The sequence below is a fragment of the Mizuhopecten yessoensis genome, unplaced genomic scaffold (assembly GCF_002113885.1).
Source record: "Mizuhopecten yessoensis strain PY_sf001 unplaced genomic scaffold, ASM211388v2 scaffold3627, whole genome shotgun sequence".
NCBI classification, from domain to species: domain Eukaryota; kingdom Metazoa; phylum Mollusca; class Bivalvia; order Pectinida; family Pectinidae; genus Mizuhopecten; species Mizuhopecten yessoensis.
Window position 1 is genome coordinate 453,545 of NW_018405139.1, and position 22,617 is coordinate 476,161.

At 35.4% G+C, this 22,617-nt stretch overlaps 1 protein-coding gene across 1 annotated transcript in view; it reads left to right on the forward strand.

The window, feature by feature from the left end:
* The window catches only part of LOC110447846 (tRNA (guanine-N(7)-)-methyltransferase non-catalytic subunit wdr4-like), a 162,241-nt gene that overhangs the window by 33,560 nt on the left and 106,064 nt on the right, over positions 1-22,617 (forward strand). Inside the window, exon 3 of the mRNA XM_021493792.1 lies at positions 11,059-11,217. Within this exon, the coding sequence (XP_021349467.1) occupies positions 11,059-11,217 (159 nt within the window). The remainder of the gene's footprint in view (positions 1-11,058; positions 11,218-22,617) is intronic.

Below are 22,617 nucleotides of genomic sequence, written 5' to 3' on the forward strand. Positions count from 1 at the left end.
TACATAATGGTATATAAATCATTGGTGAGATATATATTCTTGAGTGAATATAATTCTCAACTGTCCTGTTTGTCACTTACAATTTTGGTGTCAACAATGTAGAGATTGATTGCTCTAAACATTTCACAGTATATGTCAAAAGTTGTTTTCAGGTAGGTTTTAAAGTTTTGCTGTAATACAATATTAGACTTTGGTTAACTTCTTAGTGTTACAGGGCAGGGTTCTTGATATCATGTTAGTACTCTGGCACAATCCTGGAGGACAGTTAAAACTGTGTTGTAAATACAGGTAACAAAGACAACTGTCCAATTTATACTAATGCCTGATGCCCTGCTGGTATCTGAGGTTTCTGTATCAAACGCTGATATACAGAAGTCTAAACTTATGTTGATTAAAATTGTTTTAATTTTCACTTGTCTTGGTCGTAATTCTTTTTGCCAAGTATTCTTTGAATAGATGAGCTATGTTGTCCAAAAGCTAATTTTTGCTCACTGGATCAGAAGAAATGACCTTGACTTAAAGTGAAGGTCACAGAGTTCAACTTTGTTACAACATTCAAACAGCTTCTTCTGAAGAACCAAAAGGTCTGGATTCATGATATATATGGCCAGTAGCTTGTTGGCATTGGGTGCTACAAACTTTTGAAAAAGAAAAGACCTTGACTTTTAATCAAGGTCAGGGGTCAAACATTGTATGCATCTCAAGTGGCATCTTCTAAAAGCCTTAAAGTCATGAGATTATCACTTTCCCGCGTTTCGGAGAATAGCGGGAAATATTTGTCCTGTATACACGTAGTATACGAGGGCAGTTGCCTGTCTCATGCAGAGGTCTTGACCTCTATCGGTCGAGCAGCTATTTGCTATTTAGGTGTTGTGTTGTGTTTGCCTTGGTACATATAAGGAGTATATAGAGGACATAGCCTGCAGCTTGACTGATACTCAAGGTTACAGGGGTAAGATCTGTTAAAACGCCCGAACAGCTTTTTCTAAAGAGCAATGATATTTTGGTATATGCCAGCAGCTTGCTGAAGTATATTGCCATCAATTTTGTGTAAAGAAATGACCTTGACCCATCTTCAAGTTCAGATGGGTCAGATTTATGAAAAACTAAAAAAACGAATCTTAAAAACTAAAAAGCCTAATGACTTATTATTGTGCCAATATTGTATTGAAATATTGTGCTTTACAAAATTTGTAAACAGGAATGACCTCTACCTATATTCAAGGCCATAGAAGTCAAATTCAAAAAAAAATATTCCATCGACTCCTGAAGAACTAAAAAGGCCAAGAGTCATGTTTTGTTCAGTTGCCAGTAGGTTTTGCTAGAATATTGTACTACGAAGTTTGGAGTATCAACTTTTAAAATATAATTTGACTATACAGTACCTGGTCTTGGCAATTGTGTATTTCTTAAGATGATGACTGAGCGATGTATGTACTTGCACTAATTATGTCTGTACTTTTTGAAGTCAAAATCATTGTAAAGCACTAAACATTTTTTTGAGATAATGTTTTTGTGTTTAACTCAAAGAAGAGATGATCAGGAATTAAAATATCTATTGACTTTTTCACCAGCGAAATTTTAGAAAGGAGAAGCTCTTTTCCTTAGACCTTCATTCCATTAATGGCCCCACTGTCTCAGTTTGTACATTAATTGAAACTTTTAATCTGAAAACACGATAAACAGTAAAAATAGACTCACTTGAGGAGAGGGTACTATACAAATGTCACTTGAGAATGGTTTCTTGTTTAGCCCTTTCACCCCTAGGTAACTTGAGTAGACTCTACCATACATTCATCTGGATGAGTCCATTATGGTCTACAGTGGTGAAAGGGTTAAGTTCAGTTTGCCACACTAAGCAACATTTATGATAATCAAATGTTTAAATTTCAAGACCTTGCCACTTGAATTTTTATCTTTTAAATGTTAGCTAATGTGCAGTTATTGTCATTTTCATTTATGACTTTCTTCTTGTCAAAAACATCTCTTTAAATTCCTGTATTAAATTATGAAAGGCCTGTAATAATTAACAGTGATGACAGAAGCCCTTCTCTGTGGAATTCCAACATCTCAAGCAATAGAAGAACATATACATACTTAGATGGAGCAGAAGTGAGAGCAAGGGTAGAAGGAAGGATAGCTGATGTCAAAACTAAATTAATTTGATGATGAAGTTGGTGGGTGAAAGTCCCTTGTCGGTTTCCATGTGACCTGCCAACCGCCATTGACACCTGGTGACTGTGATGAATCGCAGGCTGGAACCCCGCTTCTGACATTCCACTGATCACCCCTTCTCCAGGTCTTGTTGTAAAGACAGAGCAAATCTCCCAAGACATATAATCAATCCCTCAATGTCACAGGGACTTATAAACTCAAAATGGCCACCGTACCACTGTTGGATTCCCCCTATCGTCCGATCGCTGTGCGGCTAGTCGAGGTTGTCTGGGACAGATTCATATGTACACAGATAACATATTTTACCTTGATATATGGAGGTCAAAGTTTGCGGTTTTAATATCTGCCAATAAGAATTATCATATAATGTTTTAGCTAGTCAGAAGTCCAGTTACTCCGTTTTGAGCTCTGTCTGCTGTCTGGAGCTTCTGTCTGAGGCCTTCTGAACCATTAATGTCTAACAACCGATGACACTGGTTATTGTACTTCGGTCTACTGCTGATTCGTATTACCAAATTATTTCATTGTATCTGTTTTACATATTATAACGTCTTTCAGGGTGTTTTTTTCTGTTTGAAGTATGATGGGAGAAATTTATACATTTTAGCAGAATTAAATTAATGACAAGAAGAATTTTTCTGTTTTTCTATTCTTTATTAATTGAAGACCTGATACATATAGCTAGTTTTAAATTATGAAAAGATCATCTCAGTATTGAGTTTCAAAACTTTTTCAATTTTAAAAAGTTTTTAAAATATATATATCATATATATTGTTTTAAGCATTTAGTAATGGATGTTTTTCTAATATTATTCATCAGAAAAATACTTTCATAAATAAACTTTCCTAGGTATGTGTATGTACAGTGTTTATGATAATTCTGTTTTTTTTTGTTTTTTTTTAAATTTCCATTAAAGAGATTAAGAATTTACATAGCATAATGTATATGAGTGTTAAAAATCATACTTTATATTGTATGAAAAAGATAATTTTTCTGAACAAAATGCCTGAGAACTTGGCTGATGATGGATAGTGACATATTTATATGAAGACATGGATATTGTTCGTTATGTAAAGCTCTTCATCAATGTCAGATGTAGACAGACGAACGTGACGATGCTCGTGCCTTCGAGGGTTAACGCCATCTTGGTTTTGAGCATCTGTTACAAAGATGTCATTCAGACCATTCTTTTTATTTGACTTGAACAAACTCTCAGCAACAGCTTAACACAACATGCTGCCACAAGTGTATTTACTTAAACCACACAGATTTAGTCCATCTTCCAGCAAACTCTGCTAATTTTTTTTTATCATGTTGTATACTAAAATCTGAAGAAGTTTTCACTCTGGAACATGTTAGTGTGGGGAAAAAAAGTTAGTACACATGAAAAGTTAATTGTGTGACACTGTTTTGTGTGATTATACCCCAGGGTACGAGGACAGAAGATTTGATGTGCTGTTTCATCACCAAGTACTACATAAATGAGACACCATCAAGTCACTAAGGAGAGAGTTTCCAAGAAACTGTTGTCAAATAAACAATGACATTGGACTAATTAAACTTCTGCTGTATCAGTTTTTATTTCAACTTGAAAACAAATGTAGGGATTCAGTAAACAGTCTATTGTCCTGTATCTTTAGTCTGACCAATTATTTTTGTGTTCAGTTGGACTACTTCTTGTGTTCATTGAAAAGTCTTTTAAGGTGAATATTTTTTCTTTAAATACATTAACCTTCTTGAACATTTTGTTTTTTGTGTTCATTGAAACATTTTCAGTCTGAACAGTTTGGTTTGTATTTACAATGAAACATCTTAAGGTTGAGTATTTTGCTCTGTGAACACAATAGAATGTCTTTGGTCTGAACATTTTAAATTTGAGAACATTAGAACATTTTCAGTCAAAACTTTTTAGTTTGTATGTACATAAGAATATCTTTGGTCTGATTTTTTGTTTGTTTTTTTGTCGTATATTAAAATGCCTTTAATTTAGGGTTGTCATATCAGACAAATTTAAGTAACCGGCTAAAAATCTTCCGACCAAGTAACCGATTAATTGGTCATTTTGGTAATGAAGCAATTAACAATTACAAATACATAGCATGTCTAGCTAATGTTTAATTCAAAATGTATTTACAATTAATATTCATTAATAAACACAATAATTTACTCACCTGTTTCAAGCTCTTAACATCTAAATGCAGGAACTACATACATATTACCGCAGTCAGTTTACGGACCACTTCATTCAGAATAAAGCGGGATGCAATGCAAGTTTTTTTTACTCGAACTCATATGTGGTAACATTATTCTTGAGCAACATCATTTTATAAAACAAATTATTAACGATTGCACCTTTTTAAATGTTTAACTGAAGTCAGTCAAGTGTGTACTCCTGGGCTTATATATCCCACTCTTAAAAGAGAGTTCTACCTCCCAAAGTTGGCATTTACAACACTGCATTCTAGCTTAGACTTTTCAAATCTGTTCAGGCTTTTACCATGTGGTCAGCATCTCTTTGTTGATCTTTACCATGGAAAAGGAATAAGATTATCTATGACCGTAATATATAGTACAAGACAACGCTAAATTGTCAATCTGGAACATCTTTAGTCTGAACATTTTGTTCTGTGTGCACAATGGAACATCTTAAGTATGAACATTTTTTTCTGTGAGCACAATGGAACATTTTAGTCTGAACATTTTGTTCTGTGAGCACAATGGAACATCATTAGTATGAACATTTTGTTCTGTGAGCACAATGGAACATCTTTTTAAGTCTGAATATTTTGTTCTATGTGCACAATTTAACAACTTTAGTTTGAACACTTTGTTCTGTGAGCACGAGCGGACATCGTTAGTCTAAACATTTTGTTCTATGTGCACAATGGAACTCCTTTAGTCTGAACATTTTGGTATTGTGTTAGATGGAACCTCTTTAGTCTGAACATTTTGGTATTGTGTTAGATGGAACCTCTTTTGTCTGAATATTTTGGTGTTGTGTTAGATGGAACGTCTTTAGTCTGAACATTTTGGTATTGTGTTAGATGGAACGTCTTTAGTCTGAATATTTTGGTATTGTGTTAGATGGAACGTCTTTAGTCTGAATATTTTGGTGTTGTGTTAGATGGAACGTCTTTAGTCTGAACATTTTGATATGTGTTTGCATTAGAATGTCATCAGACTAAACATTTCTGTCTGTGAGTACATCAGAACGTTTTCTGTCTGACTAGTTTGGTTTTTATGTACATTAGAGTATCTTTAGTGTGCATATTTTGATTTGTGTTTACTATGTAATCTTGTTTTCCTGAACTCTTTTAAGAATCCAGGAACAGAAGGAAGAATACTGTTATTATAATAAAATCTCTGGGAATGACTTACACTGAGTAAGAGGATTGTGTTTTATGAGCCTACCCAAATAAGATGTCTGCCAGCATTGTACTTGATTATACCACAGAAGTAATATACTGTTGACTTGTTATTAGAATAAATAGAAATAACTTATATAGGGAAAGTGAAAATAGAGATAGGAAATATAGGGAAAGTGAAAATAGAGATAGGAAATATAGGGAAAGTGAAAATAGAAATAACAAATATAGGGAAAGTGAAAATAGAGATAGGAAATATAGGGAAAGTGAAAATAGAGATAGGAAATGTAACTGTGTAATAGGAAGGAAGTAGTGAAAAGAAAACATGTATTCACTGGAGATCGAACCCACAATTCCAATCTTTTTAGTCAGATGCTTTACCACTGCGCTAAACGGAAATTCCCTCTAGCCGAGCAAGTAAAACGCCTTTGACAATGCTCATCTTATAGATATGAATATGTAGAAATAGAGAAAGCGAAAATAGGGATGGGTGAATATAGAGACTGTGAATAAAGATATATGAGATATAGAGTTAGAGAATATAGATTAAATTTAGAGATAGTGAAAATAATGATAAAGGTAAATATAGATATATTGAAAATAATAGTGAACTTCAAGATATTTGACCTGAAAAGAATGCTGGGTGTAAATGTACATAAGGGTACCTTTATATATTTTGAAATCCCTTGGGGTGCTTTTGTTTATTTTAAATCCTTGGGATGCCGTTATTATAGCAGGAGCACTTATTAGGTCAGATACGGTAAGATTTTTTAACGTGATACCTGACTAAAAGTGCATTTAAATATTTATAATCAAATAGATGATAGAAACTGCATGTAAGTTCAATGAGTGCACTATGTCATAATTATTAATTATTCATACGATACACATATCAGATACACAATACTGGTACACACTATAGATAGAGATGAATCACCATCACTATGCCTACCTCATACCTATGCTCAGTTTTACTAAGTTGGCTCTAGAAAAAGGGTTCCTTATGTTCCTGAATGTAAAACAAATTGATATTTATTATTTTATTGGGGTCTGTTTTCTGGGGATGAGCTGGATTGTACCACCTAATAAATCCAGTCCATCTTTTCTGTCGTCTACCAATCTTCTGTAAGTGGCATACATGTATCAGCAGGGAGGTTGATCCAGGCCAAGACTTACTTATCATGAGTTCCCCGAACACTGTTGATTGATATTACACTTTGTATACCAGTGTGCTTACCTTCCATGGCAAGCCAGAAGTGGACCACACTGCTTCTTCTTTGTGTGCACTGATCTAGGGAATCAGACTGGATAGACCCAGAGGTGTTGTCTGGATCAAGCAACAAGGTCAACAATTTGACTGAATTATTTACCTGTCGAGCGGGCCCCTGGTGTACAGCTATTATTGTTATAGGTGATACCAGCTGTCAAGAAAACAATTGCTTAACCCTTCTTTGGTTGAACTAAGAAATTGATATGAACCAGCATATTAAGTTCCTTAGATTCCAGATGGAAGTGGGAGGTTATATAATGCTCCGATGAAAGGTTATAGGAACTTCATAAAAAAAGACTAAGGTGAACTTATGCTGAACCAGTGTGCATTGTCCATCTGTCAGCAATTTCTCCAGGCAACTTCTTTATCAGAACAGCTGGACAGAATTTCACCAAATGCCTGGACGCATCCTTAGGTTATGGGGATTTAAAAGTTTGCTAAACTAGGGGTTGAACCCTGGGAGGCTGAGGCTTAAGGCCAAAAAAGGGTCATTTTTTTGCCTATATTATTTAACCCCTCTTTTGTTAAACTAAGAAATTGAACCATATTAAGTTGGAAGCTTTCTTTAAGTGTGATGATTCAAAATAATACAAATGGTAGGGGTCACCTCGGGGCTGAAAGGTAGGGGAAAAAAGGGGTCATAACTTTGAAATGGTTGAGATCTTAACCTTTTAACTATATATGCAATTAGCCTCTTGGTCTGCCCTGCTCTTTGGGACTTAATCCCAAAATGGTCATTACACAAAATTGTTCAGATTCCCTCATATAACAAAATAATTAATTTTCTCAAGCTCAAAGATTTGAATACACTCCATTGCTACCAGGAATGAGATATCTACCCAATACCACATACACAATTGCTTTGCATGAAAAAATGGAATAGAGATATGCCTCCAGGATTGGTCTTGGGGGTCTGCCCATTCCCTATAGAACTTAGTGGCCTGGTCCTAATATGGAAATTGATGTGATCTCCGACCTATAACAATTAAAGGATTGCTGAACATGAAGATTTGGATACACATTGGCCACCAGGATTGGCTCTGGGGTCTGGCCCCACCCCTGGGAACTTGGTTTTAATATGCATTTCTTTAATGGGAATATTTTAGAATGATTACTTAAATATCATGGTGTGCTATACAGACACTCTTCGATTCTTGTACATATGTATACCAAATTGCTGATGCATCTGGGATATTCTTGTTTTTCTGTAAATTGTATTGTTTTAATCAGGCTTCGGAGGTAATTACTCCATTGACTGGTGTCACTTGGATATTGAAGATTCCTCTTAAGTAACACAAAATCACATACCATTATTTCAGGTGTATTGTCCATGAGCTATGCATTTTTTAACATTGAAAAATCTGATGAAGCGGGCTGTCAGATGAAATGTGTTCAAAAAGCATAAAAAATGCCGGCTATGTGATGTTTGTCAAGTTACAGACCGTATACATCACAATTATAGCCAAAAAACACACGAAAGACATACAGTTTTGTTGACTTAAAAATGTCGTCCAGCCTCCCGATTTCAGTGTTCCTCAGCATAGCTGACAACATCCAACTTAAATTCGGCAGTATAGCTTGTCCGCTTTCTGTGCCTAATTCGTCGGTGGGGATTATGAGGACTACTGCTATTTAAATTACTGGTTCATTTATGTGGTGTTCCAGGAGACGCCATGATAGATGGCATCAGAATGATGAAAGGATATTCTGGTGTAGCATAGATATATAAAGTAAATTCAACTCACCAGTAGATCCTTAGTGTTGTTTATTAAAAGTGATCACATGCCCAGGGAAGTACAGGTAGGAGCTACCGGACATGGGTAGCGTAAGTACAGCAAGGGAAACTCCCATGATAGGTTTACTTGTTATACATTGAGTATTAGTAGCTTTTATGTGGTAGATATAACCCGCAGGCAATCTACCGGATTGGGCAATCTGTAAAATATGCTTTTCATAAACATTATTTTGGGTAGTGCGGGCTATGTAACGGAGTGGGCTAGCTATACACAAGAAATTACGGTACTAAGATTGTAGTAATTATACCCACCAGCAACAAGGTTAAGGCCCTACAGTGTATAACTTACTGGGATTGACACATAGGTGATATACTTTGTTACAAAAGTTTGACTTTTTAAATTTCTGAATTCAAGATGGCCACCATGGCCTACGATTGGCTGAGATAACTTGAGCAGTATGGGGTAATCTTTGTTGATACTTTTATAGACTGATACATAGAGGATATACTTTATATTAAAAGGCAGACTGGTAAATTTCAGGATTCAAGGTCGATACTTTAGCTTCTGATTGACTGAGACATCAGTATCAATTGGGTTGGGGGTATTAGTAGGACTGACAGTTCTATTTTTTTCTGTCCAAACTCTTACAATATCTGACTTTTGGTCTCCTTACTTTCTTGACATCAAGTCCCATAACAAATATAATATCACAAGCATTTTCCCTTTATCTTTCACGCTTTTCTACATTTTTTATCAAACTTTCCTGCCATCAATGGTGATGCTTTTGACACCAAATAACTTGCATCAAACGGAGTTTACTGGAATGAAATTCTGATAAATCGGGATACAAATGTTGGGTAGTTGTAAAATATTATCCAAAGTAGTTATGGTTGTTACAATATGATTAAGAAAATTTCGTAATGAAAAAATCTCATATTGAATAGCTAAATATAATTCAGAAATACTAAACACCATATAAGATTACTTAAGGTCACATTGAATTGCTGAATATCATGGAATGTCATGTTGAGTTGTTGAATGTTATGTTGAATTGTTGAATGTCATGTTAACTTGTTGAATATCATATTGAATGTCATGTTGAGTTGTTGAATGTTATGTTGAATTGTTGAATGTCATGTTAAATTGTTGAATATCATATTGAATGTCATGTTGAATGTCATGTTGAGTTGTTGAATGTCATGTTGAATTGTTCAATGTTATGTTGAATTATTCAATGTTATGTTGAATTGTTGAATGTCATATTGAATTGTTGAATGTCATATTGAATTGTGTAATGTTATGTTGAGTTATTTAATGTTATGTTGAATGTCATATTGAATGTCATGTTGAATTGTTGAATGTTATGTTGAATTGTTGAATGTCTTGTTGAATTGTTGAATGTTATGTTAAATTATTAAATGTCATATTGAATCACTGAATGTCATTTTGGATTACTTGAGGCCATCCTGAATTGCTGATGTCATTTAATTACATGTACTTAAGGTCATTTTGATTTAATAAAAGTCATATCGTTAAATATCATATTTAATTTTTTAAGGTCACTGTATTGTTAAAGGCCATGTGATAGGGGAGGGGACGGGGTATAGATAGGGATTATCATATCCTTGTCTGTTATATGGGTTGTTTTGCATTTGTGATAAGTTAGCTGTGCATAGGCGAAATCCTGAAGCAACTCATCTCCACCTGATACATGCCATATCTGCCCAGCATGCACCCTATCCTTTTCCTTTCCGGTTCACCACATTTGAGAAAAACATTTACAGTGTGTAATATATGATAAAATGGTTATGATGTGACTATTTCCTTGGGCCTCCTTCCATTTGGGTTGATATGTAGGTCTTGCGTTAATATAGGTAGGATACGGAAACGTTCATATATGATATGATGACATGTAATAATTACTAAGGGTAGATATTACAACTTAGACAGAATCTCTACAGATCTAAACTATTATGATATATTGTATATTGTGGGATAGAGAGAAAGGAATGGGCAGGTTGGGGGAGGCGGGTTCAATATTGATATGTACCTAGGAGAAGAATTGCAACCCCAACAGATCCATAGTATTGTTTATTGTGAGAGAAAGACACACAGGGCTAGATATAGATTTGTACTAAGAGAATGATCGTAACTTTTACAGATCCATAGTATTGCATATTGTGGGAAAGGGGGGGGGGGGAGGGCATATATAGATCTGTACTAGGGAAAACGATCGTTACCCTTCTAGATCTATAGCATTGTATAATCCCTGTAGAATAGGAACAGAAAAGCCATCAATATTTTTGTGGTGAAATTATTGACTTTACAAGTAGATGGTCTGTGAAATTATGTTTCTCTGCTGTTCTGGTCGCTAGAAGCTAGTTGAGATTCAGTCAATTTTATTGATGGATTCTCCGCTGTTTTCCTACACTGCAGCCTATAATGTGGGGCATTGGTCTGCCATCCTACAGCTACTGTCACAGGATTACTGTCTCATGTTCTTTGTACCAGGGACGAAGATGCAATCGAGAAGAAAGCGCCTTCCAAAAATGAGGAGCATGTCCTGGCTACGAGCGTCTCCCCTTCAGGCCGGTACCTGGCTGTTTGTGACACTGTAAAACAGCTCCATCTATTTGACGCCGAGACTGAATGGACCCGCCACAGCACAAGGTTAGTGCCGTAACACGACCAGGCATTGTTCACACTATTTACATACAATATCATATGCCATTGTCCTTGGCGTTATCACTCCGTATGTTTTGCTTTGGACTGGGGTCGCCCCACCGCCCAACAATACTGCTTTGTTAATACATATAGGCATATCAAAGACCTTCATCCTTGAGATCCAGTTTTGCCCCGGAAGCAGAGAGGAGCTGAAACCATAGTTGCATTGCCTGAACTCAGTGGACCACAAAATGTGTAATAACTTAGTTGTATTGGGCATTGCTAGCTCCGCACACAATAAGTACTTATTAACAGCAGTCAAGCGTTTACTTGATGATGCTTCTTTGAACAGCTTGAACAGCCGAGAAGCTATCAGCTATTTAAAGATCAGCAACCTTTATTTACCAGCTGGCCTTACTGATGAGTATGTACCGATGTGTACTTGTCAGTGTACACCTGAAAAATATGTCATTTAAAAGTGAGACACATTGGTATTGTTCAGTTGCATCCCTGTCTGATGTCATTTAAACAATGACAGTTTAAGAATAAAGGGCCATCATACTTTATAAGTGTCGAAATTTGCTCTTTATGTGCAGTGAATGACACATCTATTGCGGCTGGTTATCGGCACGGTGTCCATTGTGTCGTCAACATGTATAATGATTAGATTGTCAGCCCAGCCACCCATTATGGCTGGCACCAGTAATGAATTATTTCAATCGAGCAGTAATACATCTGTGTTGTATTGCTGATGACAATACAGTGGAACAGTCTATCTGGTAAATGTTGTAAAAAAAAACATTGACATAAAGATGTGACAGTGTGTGATATAGACATAAAGATGTGACAGTGTGTGATATAGACATAAAGATGTGACGTGTGTGATATAGACATAAAGATGTGACAGTGTGTGATACAGACATAAAGATGTGACAGTGTGTGATATAAACATAAAGATGTGACAGTGTGTGATATAGACAGAAGATGTGACAGTGTATGATATAGACATAAAGATGTGACAGTGTGTGATATAGACATACAGATGTGACAGTGTGTGATATAGACATAAAGATGTGACAGTGTGTGATACAGACATAAAGATGTGACAGTATGTGATATAGACATAAAGATGTGACAGTGTGTGATATAGACATAAAGATGTGACAGTGTATGATATAGACATAAAGATGTGACAGTGTATGATATAGACATACAGATGTGACAGTGCGTGATATAAACATACAGATGTGACAGTGTGTGATATAGACATAAAGATGTGACAGTGTGTGATATAGACATAAAGATGTGACAGTGTGTGTGATATAGACATAAATTTGTGACAGTGTGTGATTTGATGGTTGATGTTGAAAAATTGCAAAATGTTGGCATTTTGCATGTAGTTATGCAATTCTTAAATGGTATCATTTGCTATAGTGGCAAATTACATGACATTACGAGGTTGAAGTTATGGTACAAGATTCCTGTTTAGAATTTCCAGCATGGGACTCACTAGGGTGAAAGTACCTGTAGGGAAATGGAAGAGCAAAGAAGGTAAAAGATCATCGTTTTGTAGATCTGATAAATATCCTTTATGATTGGTTCTAAAATCCTTATAGGATCTTTTGTTATTTTAAACATCTTCTGAATTACCAAAATGGCAATGGCGATATTTTGCCTGCTTGGATAGAGGCTTACCAAGTTGTTCAAATAAATGACCTTCACCCATATTATAGCTCACAGCTAGGGTTTGAATATATTGAAATGTTTAAACAAGTTCCCCTGAATAACCAACATGTCTAGGGTGATGGAATTTGATCAATAACATGCTCAGTTTAAGAGCTGTTAAGTTTGAATGAATGATCTTCACCCATATTCAAAGTCACTGGAGTTGAAATATGTCAAAAATGTGTGCTAAATGTGTGAAGTAAAAAATGTGCTGATTACAATTAACAAACTTAGTCTGAATAGAATAACCAAAAGGCCTAGGATGATGATATTTGGCTAGTTACATGGTCAAATAAGAGCTAGAAGGTTTGTCCAAATTAATGACCTTCCCCAATATTAAAGGTCACAGGCATCAAATGTGTCGAAAACATTTAAATAACTTCTTCTGAATAACCAAATGCGTAGGGTGGTGATATATGGCCAGTAGCATGCTCAGATAAAGAGCGATAAAGTTTGCTCATGTCAATGACCTTGACCCACTTTCAAGGTCACATGGTCAATGTGAATAAACCTTTAAATGACCTCATCTCAGCAAACAAAGGTCTAGGTTGGTGATATTTAGCAAGTTGCATGCTGGGATGAAGGGCTATAAAGTTTGTTCAATTGAATGACTTTCAAGGGCACAGGGGTCAGATGTGTTTAAATCTTTTAACATGTTCTTTTGAATGTCTAAGAGTCATAGATACTGATATTTTGCCTGTAGCTTTATTAAGTCCACTTTTAAGGCTACCGGTGTGAGATTAATACCAGGCAAGTGATTTAGGCCCATTAGGCCTCTTGGTTATGGTTTTTGACAAATGTCTTTGACTTGTCATTGAAGGCTGTGGCAAGTTTTTAAAAAGTGTCTTTAATGACGGATATTTTTTAGAAGTGTCATTAACAATTGATGATGAATATCTTGTGTCTTGGAAGGTCCCTGTTAATTTTAACCCATGAATGTAACCCAGCTCTCAGTAACCTCTGAAAGTAACCCAGCTCTCAGTAACCTCTGAATGTAACCCAGCTCTCAGTAACCTCTGAATGTAACCCAGATCTCAGTAGCCCCTCAATGTTACCCAGATCTTAGTAGCCCCTGATTATTACCCAGAACTCAGTAGCCCCTGATTATTACCCAGAACTCAGTAGCCCCTGAATATTACCCAGAACTCATTTATTCCTGAATGTTACCCAGTAGTATTTGCTTTGTCTGTACATGCGACCAGGCATCTTTGCTGAATGTTGTTTCTGGAGTATATATCTCAGCCACTTTTTTCACGAATGGGCATCAAACTTTGTATATGGGAACTGGTGTGTGTGTCACATCCTAAAACAAGGTCACTGTCATTTCAACTTCATATTTGAGCCACAGTTGTTTCATGAATGGGCATCAAACTTTTTATATAGGTCCAATTTGAGCTTTAGCTCTGTCTTAAGTTTTAGAATAAAGGGGATTGCAAATTTCTGCAGCATATTTCAGACATGGTATCATGGATGGGCTTCAAACTTTGTAGATATATGGGGAGCGGGGTTATCTGTGTAGTGCATGCTTAAAATGAAATTATGTTCATCTTAAACGTGGTATTGGTTTAAGAAGGACAGTTTCAGCACCTTGACCTAAGCAAGCACCAGTGTGTGATTCAGATATTCATATTCTTTTCATGGACTCATTTACAATATTAAAATACATTTTTTTTTTAATAATTAAAAATATATCAAAAGAAAGGTTTTATTGTCAAAAAAATTTCAATTATCCATTAAGTCTTAAATTTCATTCGTAGACCATAGAGATATACTTCAGCAAATGACGTACAGTAACAATTAAGACACTCTCGTTGACGTTTTGATATCTAAATGTCATTGTTGTCAAAACCATAAAAAAATTGTTAGAAAAAACACGATTGATTTCCAGTCAGGTTAATTTTTCAATACAATATTATGAATATTCCATTTCAGTTAGATCATGATCATAAGTACCAATAAAGGAAATGTAATATATCGGTGGTTTGGAATCTCAATATCACAGAAAAACTGTCAAAACTGTACCAGTTTTGGTTGCGTCACATGAGCTTGTTTCAAAGTTATCTAAAGTTAAATTCAGCTGGAAGGCATTTCTCAGAATAAGGTCTCTAAGACAGTAGTCTTGTAATGAAACGTTTTCACAATAATGTTTCTTTACGTGAGATCTATTGACACAAAAATAGAATATCTCATAAAGAGTAAATCAGGAGTAAAATGAGTCGCAAACTGTAATTAATGGTTTAAACACACCTAGTATATCTAAAGTCATACTTGCTATCTAGAAATACTAGAAAACCACTGACATTAACAAGACACACAGAGTTTATACAACAGATGTTGAGAGATCGGGCTGAAACTGAAGTGGATTGCCTGTGATTGAATACCATACCCTGAGACAGGATATTTGATATTTACCTGCGAATTTCATTAAATTTTCAATAAGGTATGTGCTTCTGTGAGCAGTACCCATGTATGTTGCCCCGTGTCTACTTCCGCTGGCAGGAAGGAATTTTACACCACATAGGATTAATTTCCACAGTAAACCTTATATAGGCTTCTGTCAGAGACCTAATCTCCAACTTAGCTTCGTTATTACAGAAGAAACAAGCGTGAGGTAATTGACAATATCCAAGTGCTGGAATATCTAAAAATAACTCATTATACTCTGTAAAAACAAATGATAATAATTTGGTAATTATGGTTGAATAGATACTGTGGAGTAGTTCTTTTCTACAAACAATAACTTTGATAAATGTGTTATAAGAATAGAATCTTGTTAAAATTGGGTATAATAAAATCGCGCTTTATAGTAGTATAATGCATCTCTAAACCAAATCAATTTATTATTCAGTCCCAACTCCACATAATATGTGTGACTCTCTTGTATAACCATAACAGTTCACAGTCAAAACACATCTTAACCCTTTCACCCATAGGGAACTTTAATAGACTCTATCGTGTATTTATGGGGATGAGTCAATTGATGGTCTACGGCGGTGAAAGGGTTAACAAGCCTTCAGAAATTCTTTGAATTGATAACCCCTTTAATGTATGACCACAAACCCACAGTATTGTTTTAATATTCCAACAGAAACTCCACTATATTCAAAATATATGGAAATGTATTAATTTTGTGCAGTTGAAGCAAAAATTACCATAGAGTTTATATATTCTTGTGAATGTTCTTGGCATCAATGACATAGCCAATATTAAAACTGTATCACTAAACTGAAAACAAAACTTCTTGACATGATGTTTTAAAATGAATCTGACCCGAAGGGTTGCGTGTACGAGTAACTGCACAGCACTGTGTTGTATCTTTGAGCAAGATACTTTACTCCGCTTTTTCCAGTCTACTCAGCTGTAAATGAGTACGTGGTTGGGCAGTGCTAGAATTGTTGAATGCTAGCTGTTAGCGCCGAAATGGCAGCTCCAGCTGTACGCTTCCTATGGAGTTGAAAAAGGTATTGGCTGATTTCAACGGCCCTATTACCACTGATAATAATTTGTGAACCGCTTTGAGACAACCTACGAGCTAGGTTGTGATAAAGCGGTATATACGAACCTCAAATTTTCATTATTATTTATTATAATCCCCTACCCCGAAGAAAAAGAAATAAAACACAAAGTAATAAATATATACATTTCATGTGGAACTGCAGCAACAAAACTTTATCTAGAACTACAGCAGACAAATTTTTCATCTAAATCCAAGGCAGCCAAATTTTTCATCTATGTCCAAGGCAGCCAATTTTTTCATCTGAATCCATGGCAGCCAAATTTTTCATCCAGAACTGAAGCAACCAAAGTTTTCATCAAGAACCACAGCAAGTAAATTGTTCATCAATAACCTGGCAACAGAACTTTATATCCAGAACCAGCATTGGAACCAGACTTTTTGTCAAGAAGCATGGGAACCAACCTTTTGTCAAGAAGCATGGGAACCAGACTTTTTGTCAAGAAGCATGGGAACCAGACTTTGGGTCAAGAAGCATGGGAACCAGACTTTTTGTCAAGAAGCATGAGAACCAACCTTTTGTCAAGAAGCATGGGAACCAGACTTTTGTCAAGAAGCATGGGAACCAGACTTTTTGTCAAGAAGCATGGGAACCAGACTTTTTGTCAAGAAGCGCGGGAACCAGACTTTTTGTCAAGAAGCATGGGAACCAGACTTTGGGTCAAGAAGCATGGGAACCAACCTTTTTATCCAATTTAGGTTTTATTTACACAAAAATTCATTGTCAACTGAACTGAAGGTCTGCTTTGTCTGGGTTCCCTTTATCCAGACCTCCGTTTAGACAGGGTGATAAAGAGAGCATGAAAAGATCCCAACTAGCACCTGGAAACTACCCGACTCTAAAATGTACCTTTGAACCTTATCAAATATGAGTATGTTATCATCTTGAAACAGATTTGGGTCACCATTAATTAACTGTTCAGGGTTCAAATTAATATTTAAAGTACCTATGGTGTTCATTCTAGCTTGGCTAAAGGGCATACACTGCATCAAATATTGGGAAAGAGTTTCCACCTGCCCTCATCTACATAGATCTGTGTCGGAAACATGATTATTATAGAGATAATAATGATAATGTCAATCATTCAATAAGTTAATCATTCAGTCAGTCAATCATTAAATCAGTCAATCATTTAATAAGTTAATCATTCATTCAGTCAGTCAATCAATGATTGAATCAGTCAATCATTCAATAATTAAATCAATCAATCAATCATTGAATCGGTCAATCATTGAATCAGTCAATCAATCAATAATTGAATCTTTCAATACTTAAATCAATCAGTCAATCAGTCAATAATTATTTCAATCAATCAATCATTGAATCAGTCAATCAATCAATAATTGAATCATTCAATAATTAAATCAACCAGTCAATTATTGAATCAGTCAATCAATCAATCATTGAATCAGTCAATAAATCAATCAATCATTGAATCAGTCAATCAATTAATAATTGAATCAGTCAATCATTCATACAAACACTCTTGTTTCAGAATTTTTCCAAAAAAAAATTATATAAACTTGTGTACTTTCACTTTGTATTGTGTGATGACCTGTATACATTGGAACATTGTTGATCTGGAAACTTTGGTCAACAGAAGAAAAAGCTACTAAAATAATAAGTTTTCCAGATTAACAACACAGAATTCGTCACTTTAAAAACATGAATTTAGTTGATTCATTATTGTTCAGAAAGCAAATTTTCATGGAGGTTTGGGAGTCCGTATTAACAAGGTTACTATGGGCACATTCTGGTAAAACCCATCTGCTCTTTAAATGGAACACTTTAGGAAATAGGACGCATGCTCATGTTTTTCATCTTCAAACTTTGAGCTACAGCAGTTAGATTTAGGAAGAGAGAAATCCAAATTAAGGGGGTTTCTATAGTATCAATTTATCCTACTTTCTCTTTCTTTTCGTGTGATCTCATTTGATTCAATTTCCTCTCCTATACTGGTACAATGACCATATCAATCGTCCTGTACAAGTACTTCTGAACCACACACACAAGTTTCTATTGGATCTGATATCTCACTAACGCCACAAACATGGTAAGGCAGTCACAAAACACTTCTGTTTATTGTTAGTGTACATTGTGGCTAACATTCTAATCTCAAATGTATGAAATGCCGTTTATTGGTTCACCGGTTTATTGGTTCACCGGTTTATTAGTTCACCAATACACTTCTATGCCAAACGCTAAAATTGAAACATTAAGACCAAAAGTTAAGACAAATTTTTATTTCTTAAATGGGAAAAAAGGAAGAAATGTAAAAAGATCAGAAAATTATCTGCCTTATCATTTTAAGTTATAAAAAAAGAGAGTGTGTTAATTGCCTGGAGTTTCAGTTGTTGTGAAACTGTATTTTCAAAAAAGGGATTAAACATACCACAAGCTCATAGATGAAATTGAATTGATTTGATAGTTAAAAAAAAAGAAAGAAGAAAAGCTGGATAGAAATCTGATCCTTCTGCCGAATAAAAAAGGATAGCAGCATCAACACCTTCTTTGTCTTAGACTAAAAATACAGATATACAGTAAAACCTCGTTATACCGCCACCTTCTGCCTTCTGTGTTTTTTGCGGTATAACGAGTTTGGCGTTATATCATGTTAAATAACATTTAAACCCAAGTATTCACACACCAACTAAACTTATACTTTAAAAAAATGATAATTTACTTCAGAATATTTTTTTTTCAAAACTGTAATTTAATGTATCAAATCGTTGAGCATGCAAAACATTCAGCTGATTACCTGGTCAGTATGCAGTCACGTGTAACAATACAATGTACACACGTACGTTACATACAGCTGATTACCTGGTCAGTATGCAGTCACGTGTAACAATACAATGTACACACGTACGTAACATTCCTGTCATCGGGATATACCTGTACTCGACTCAAATTGACGTTATTTAATCTCTTGTTTTGGGAATATGATGGCGGATGGCGGTACGCGGGTTTCGCGTTACAATGGGTGCATTAACATTTGGGAAATCTGTTCTGAGTAAATTAATGGAGGTTTGCGGGTTTGGCGGTTTAACGGGTGGCATTACAACAAGGTTTTACTGTATATATACATCAGGGATATTGATACAAAGCTTTAACCCCCTCCCTACATTACTCCTACCCCTCCCCAACTCCTTCCAAAAAAAGAAGAATTAGAATTAAAAAAAAAAAATGCTACGAAAATAACCCGAGCCATCAACTCAAATTACAAAAAAGTGTAGTGGCGACAGTGTGTTGCTTGCTTGTGGCCTAAGATGTATGTAAGGGCGGCGGAGGAGAGAGACTAATTTGTCCTGATTTGTTAAGTGTTGTCTGTATTACTAACTGGCTACCGCAAGTCTGTTGAAGTCGTCGTTTATTAATTAAGATCCAGGGGTTCTTTGTGTAAATATATTTCTTAAACTTCGTAAGAAATTTGTGTATTTAGTGAAACAATAAAACAAACATGGCAATGAATTGCATAGAGTGGAACTGTCCTTTTGAGAATTGTTTCGTATATCGTGTATGTGTATTTGGGGATACACGTTGTTTCGGAGACTTTGTCTCGTCGCTGCTTTTCTCTTTGTTTTAATTAAGCCCGGATTGGTTGGCGATTTAGACAGTCACTTGATCCTCATACCAATTACTTGGTAGTGCTTTAAAAATGCCCTGTCTGTCACGATATTGATCTGTGTCGGCCGAGGCTGATATCACACTTACCTCGCTATTAATGTTCACTTGATTATAATTAGAATCAATTAAATTAATCTACAAAGTGTACAATTAATTTTGATATCAACTTTACCTTTGTTAACTTAAGCAATCCACTGAGGAGGGGCTATCACATCAAACACAGACTGAGACATGCTGGATTTGGCTGACAAATTATATCATAAGTAATCAACACATGTATTGTAATGGAATGTATAATGTTACAATATAATGTTGAAATAAAAATTAAGAAATTAGAATGTGTTCCCCATATTTTGGAATCATAAGCAACATATATCACCATAATATACTAATATATGATAATTATATATTGTATGTTGTCAAATGTATCAAGATGCATTTTTGCCTGACTAATTAAGAACAGTGGGCTAGATATTGGCAACGATTTTAGAAGAGTTTCAGATGCCAGTATTATTGGGGCAAGTACTTGATCCATTTTCTAAAAGCTCCATGGCTGTTTTCCAATGGAAAACATCCTTACCAGTCAATGTGGCAGAGTTGTTTGTAAACTAAGGGAGACAGATTTACAGAATTAGATAAATTATCTATATATCTGTTAATATCACTTCCCATGTGATAATTCATCTTTTTGAAAATAAAAAATAAAATATTAAGCTAGATCGGTGAACGCTAACTTCAGCAGTTAATACACACAGAACAATAGAAGTGATTTAGTTATAAATTTACCTTTGGTTTATAAAATATCTGTCGCCATTGAAATGTTAGGTTTTGAGAATCTAGTACCATGTTTCCTATGTGGAACAAAAAGTGATGTGTTCAACGAAGCTATTATCAGCGCACAGATATATGGCCGTCAGACATCGGCTTCACTAGTTACCAACGAAAACTGATTAAAGCGTTTTATTTGAACTGTTTCGTAACCACTCGTTCTGACCTTTCTCCGTGGTAACCTAGTGACGACCCCTGTGGCCAAGCCATTCGTTATTTAACACCAGAATCACCCAAAATTATGGGATGTATACATTTTTCATCCGTCTAAGTCTGTAACACTTAGTAGTAATGCTTGCTGAATTAGAAATGGCAACATCACAGTTTAAAGACGGTCGACGACTCTGGGGCATATTACATTGCCAGCTGGGGTATTTTCAATGGCTCATATGTCATATAGTTTATATGATTTGTATTTTTCAAATTGTATTTTTTTTGGCATTACTGACTTGCTGTCATGATGCAGTGTTGGCTCGGGATCATCGGGAGGGTAACTCACACAATTAAAGGTGTATAAAACCGCCAAGAATAGCCACCCACTGCCAGCACAACTTGGGGGTAATTTTTGTTCATCCCTGAAAACCACATTCACATTGATGCAGTTAGATCAATTTCAGTTGACAGGATGACAAAATTTGTGTGAATGGCAGGAAACATTGAAATGAGTCGCTGACTTTATGTACATAATTTCAAGGTCATAAGTGTATATAGAAATTCAAGGTCAAAGAAACTCAAGTTATGCAGGTTTGTTGTCAGGACAGTTACAAATGAAAATAGAAATTAACAGAAACTTGAAAATAAGTATTCTTTTGAATTTATAAGGTCTGTTTGAAAGGTCTGGTATAATTCAATGATAATTGAATATGGATGGTATTAACTTTTCTTGTGAAACAAATTTTTTTTCATCAGGTTTTTCAATTGTTCAAGTAAATTATTGCAAACATCACTGCCAGAAATAGTATAAAAGCAGGCATTGCATAATGGGNCCCCCCCCCCCAGACCCCAGATGTCTAGATTGATTAACTTTAGTTATATAACTTACATGACCTTGACAAAAATCATTTTACTTTTACAATACAAAGAATGTTTAAATACTTATGCCATGTTTGATTTAGTTTGGCTATATGTTACCTGTTTGACCTTGAAAAAAACCCTTGTTTAACAAAAAGAAACAGTTTGAGATATTGATAGATTTTTCTGTACGAGTTTTACCTCGGATGGATGTTAAAATGTTCCTATTTAGTCCTGGTATAATTTTTAACTTTATTACTGAACCGTAATTGAACTATTACCGTCTAGACTTGGTATTATGTCATAACCAACCGTTTCGAGGCAAGGACATTTTGTGCTGTCTTTTGTTTTGAAGAAAAACTTCAAATTATTTATATGAATTTTAAAATAACTTTTTAAGCATTTTTAGGTCACCTGAGCTTTGCTCAAGTGACCTATTCCAATCGCTTTTCGTCCGTCGTCGTCCGTCGTCCGTCGTCCGTCGTCCGTCGTGCGTCGTGCGTCGTGCGTAAACTTTTACATTTTCAACTTCTTCTCAAGAACAAGTGGATGGATTTTTTTCAAACTTGGTCAGAATCATCCTTGGTAGATGAGGCTTCAAAATTGTAAAATTGGGATTCCTACCCCCACCCCTGGGGCCAGGGCGGGGCCCCAAAGGGAAAATTATCCAATATTTCAAAAATCTTCTTCTCCAGACTCA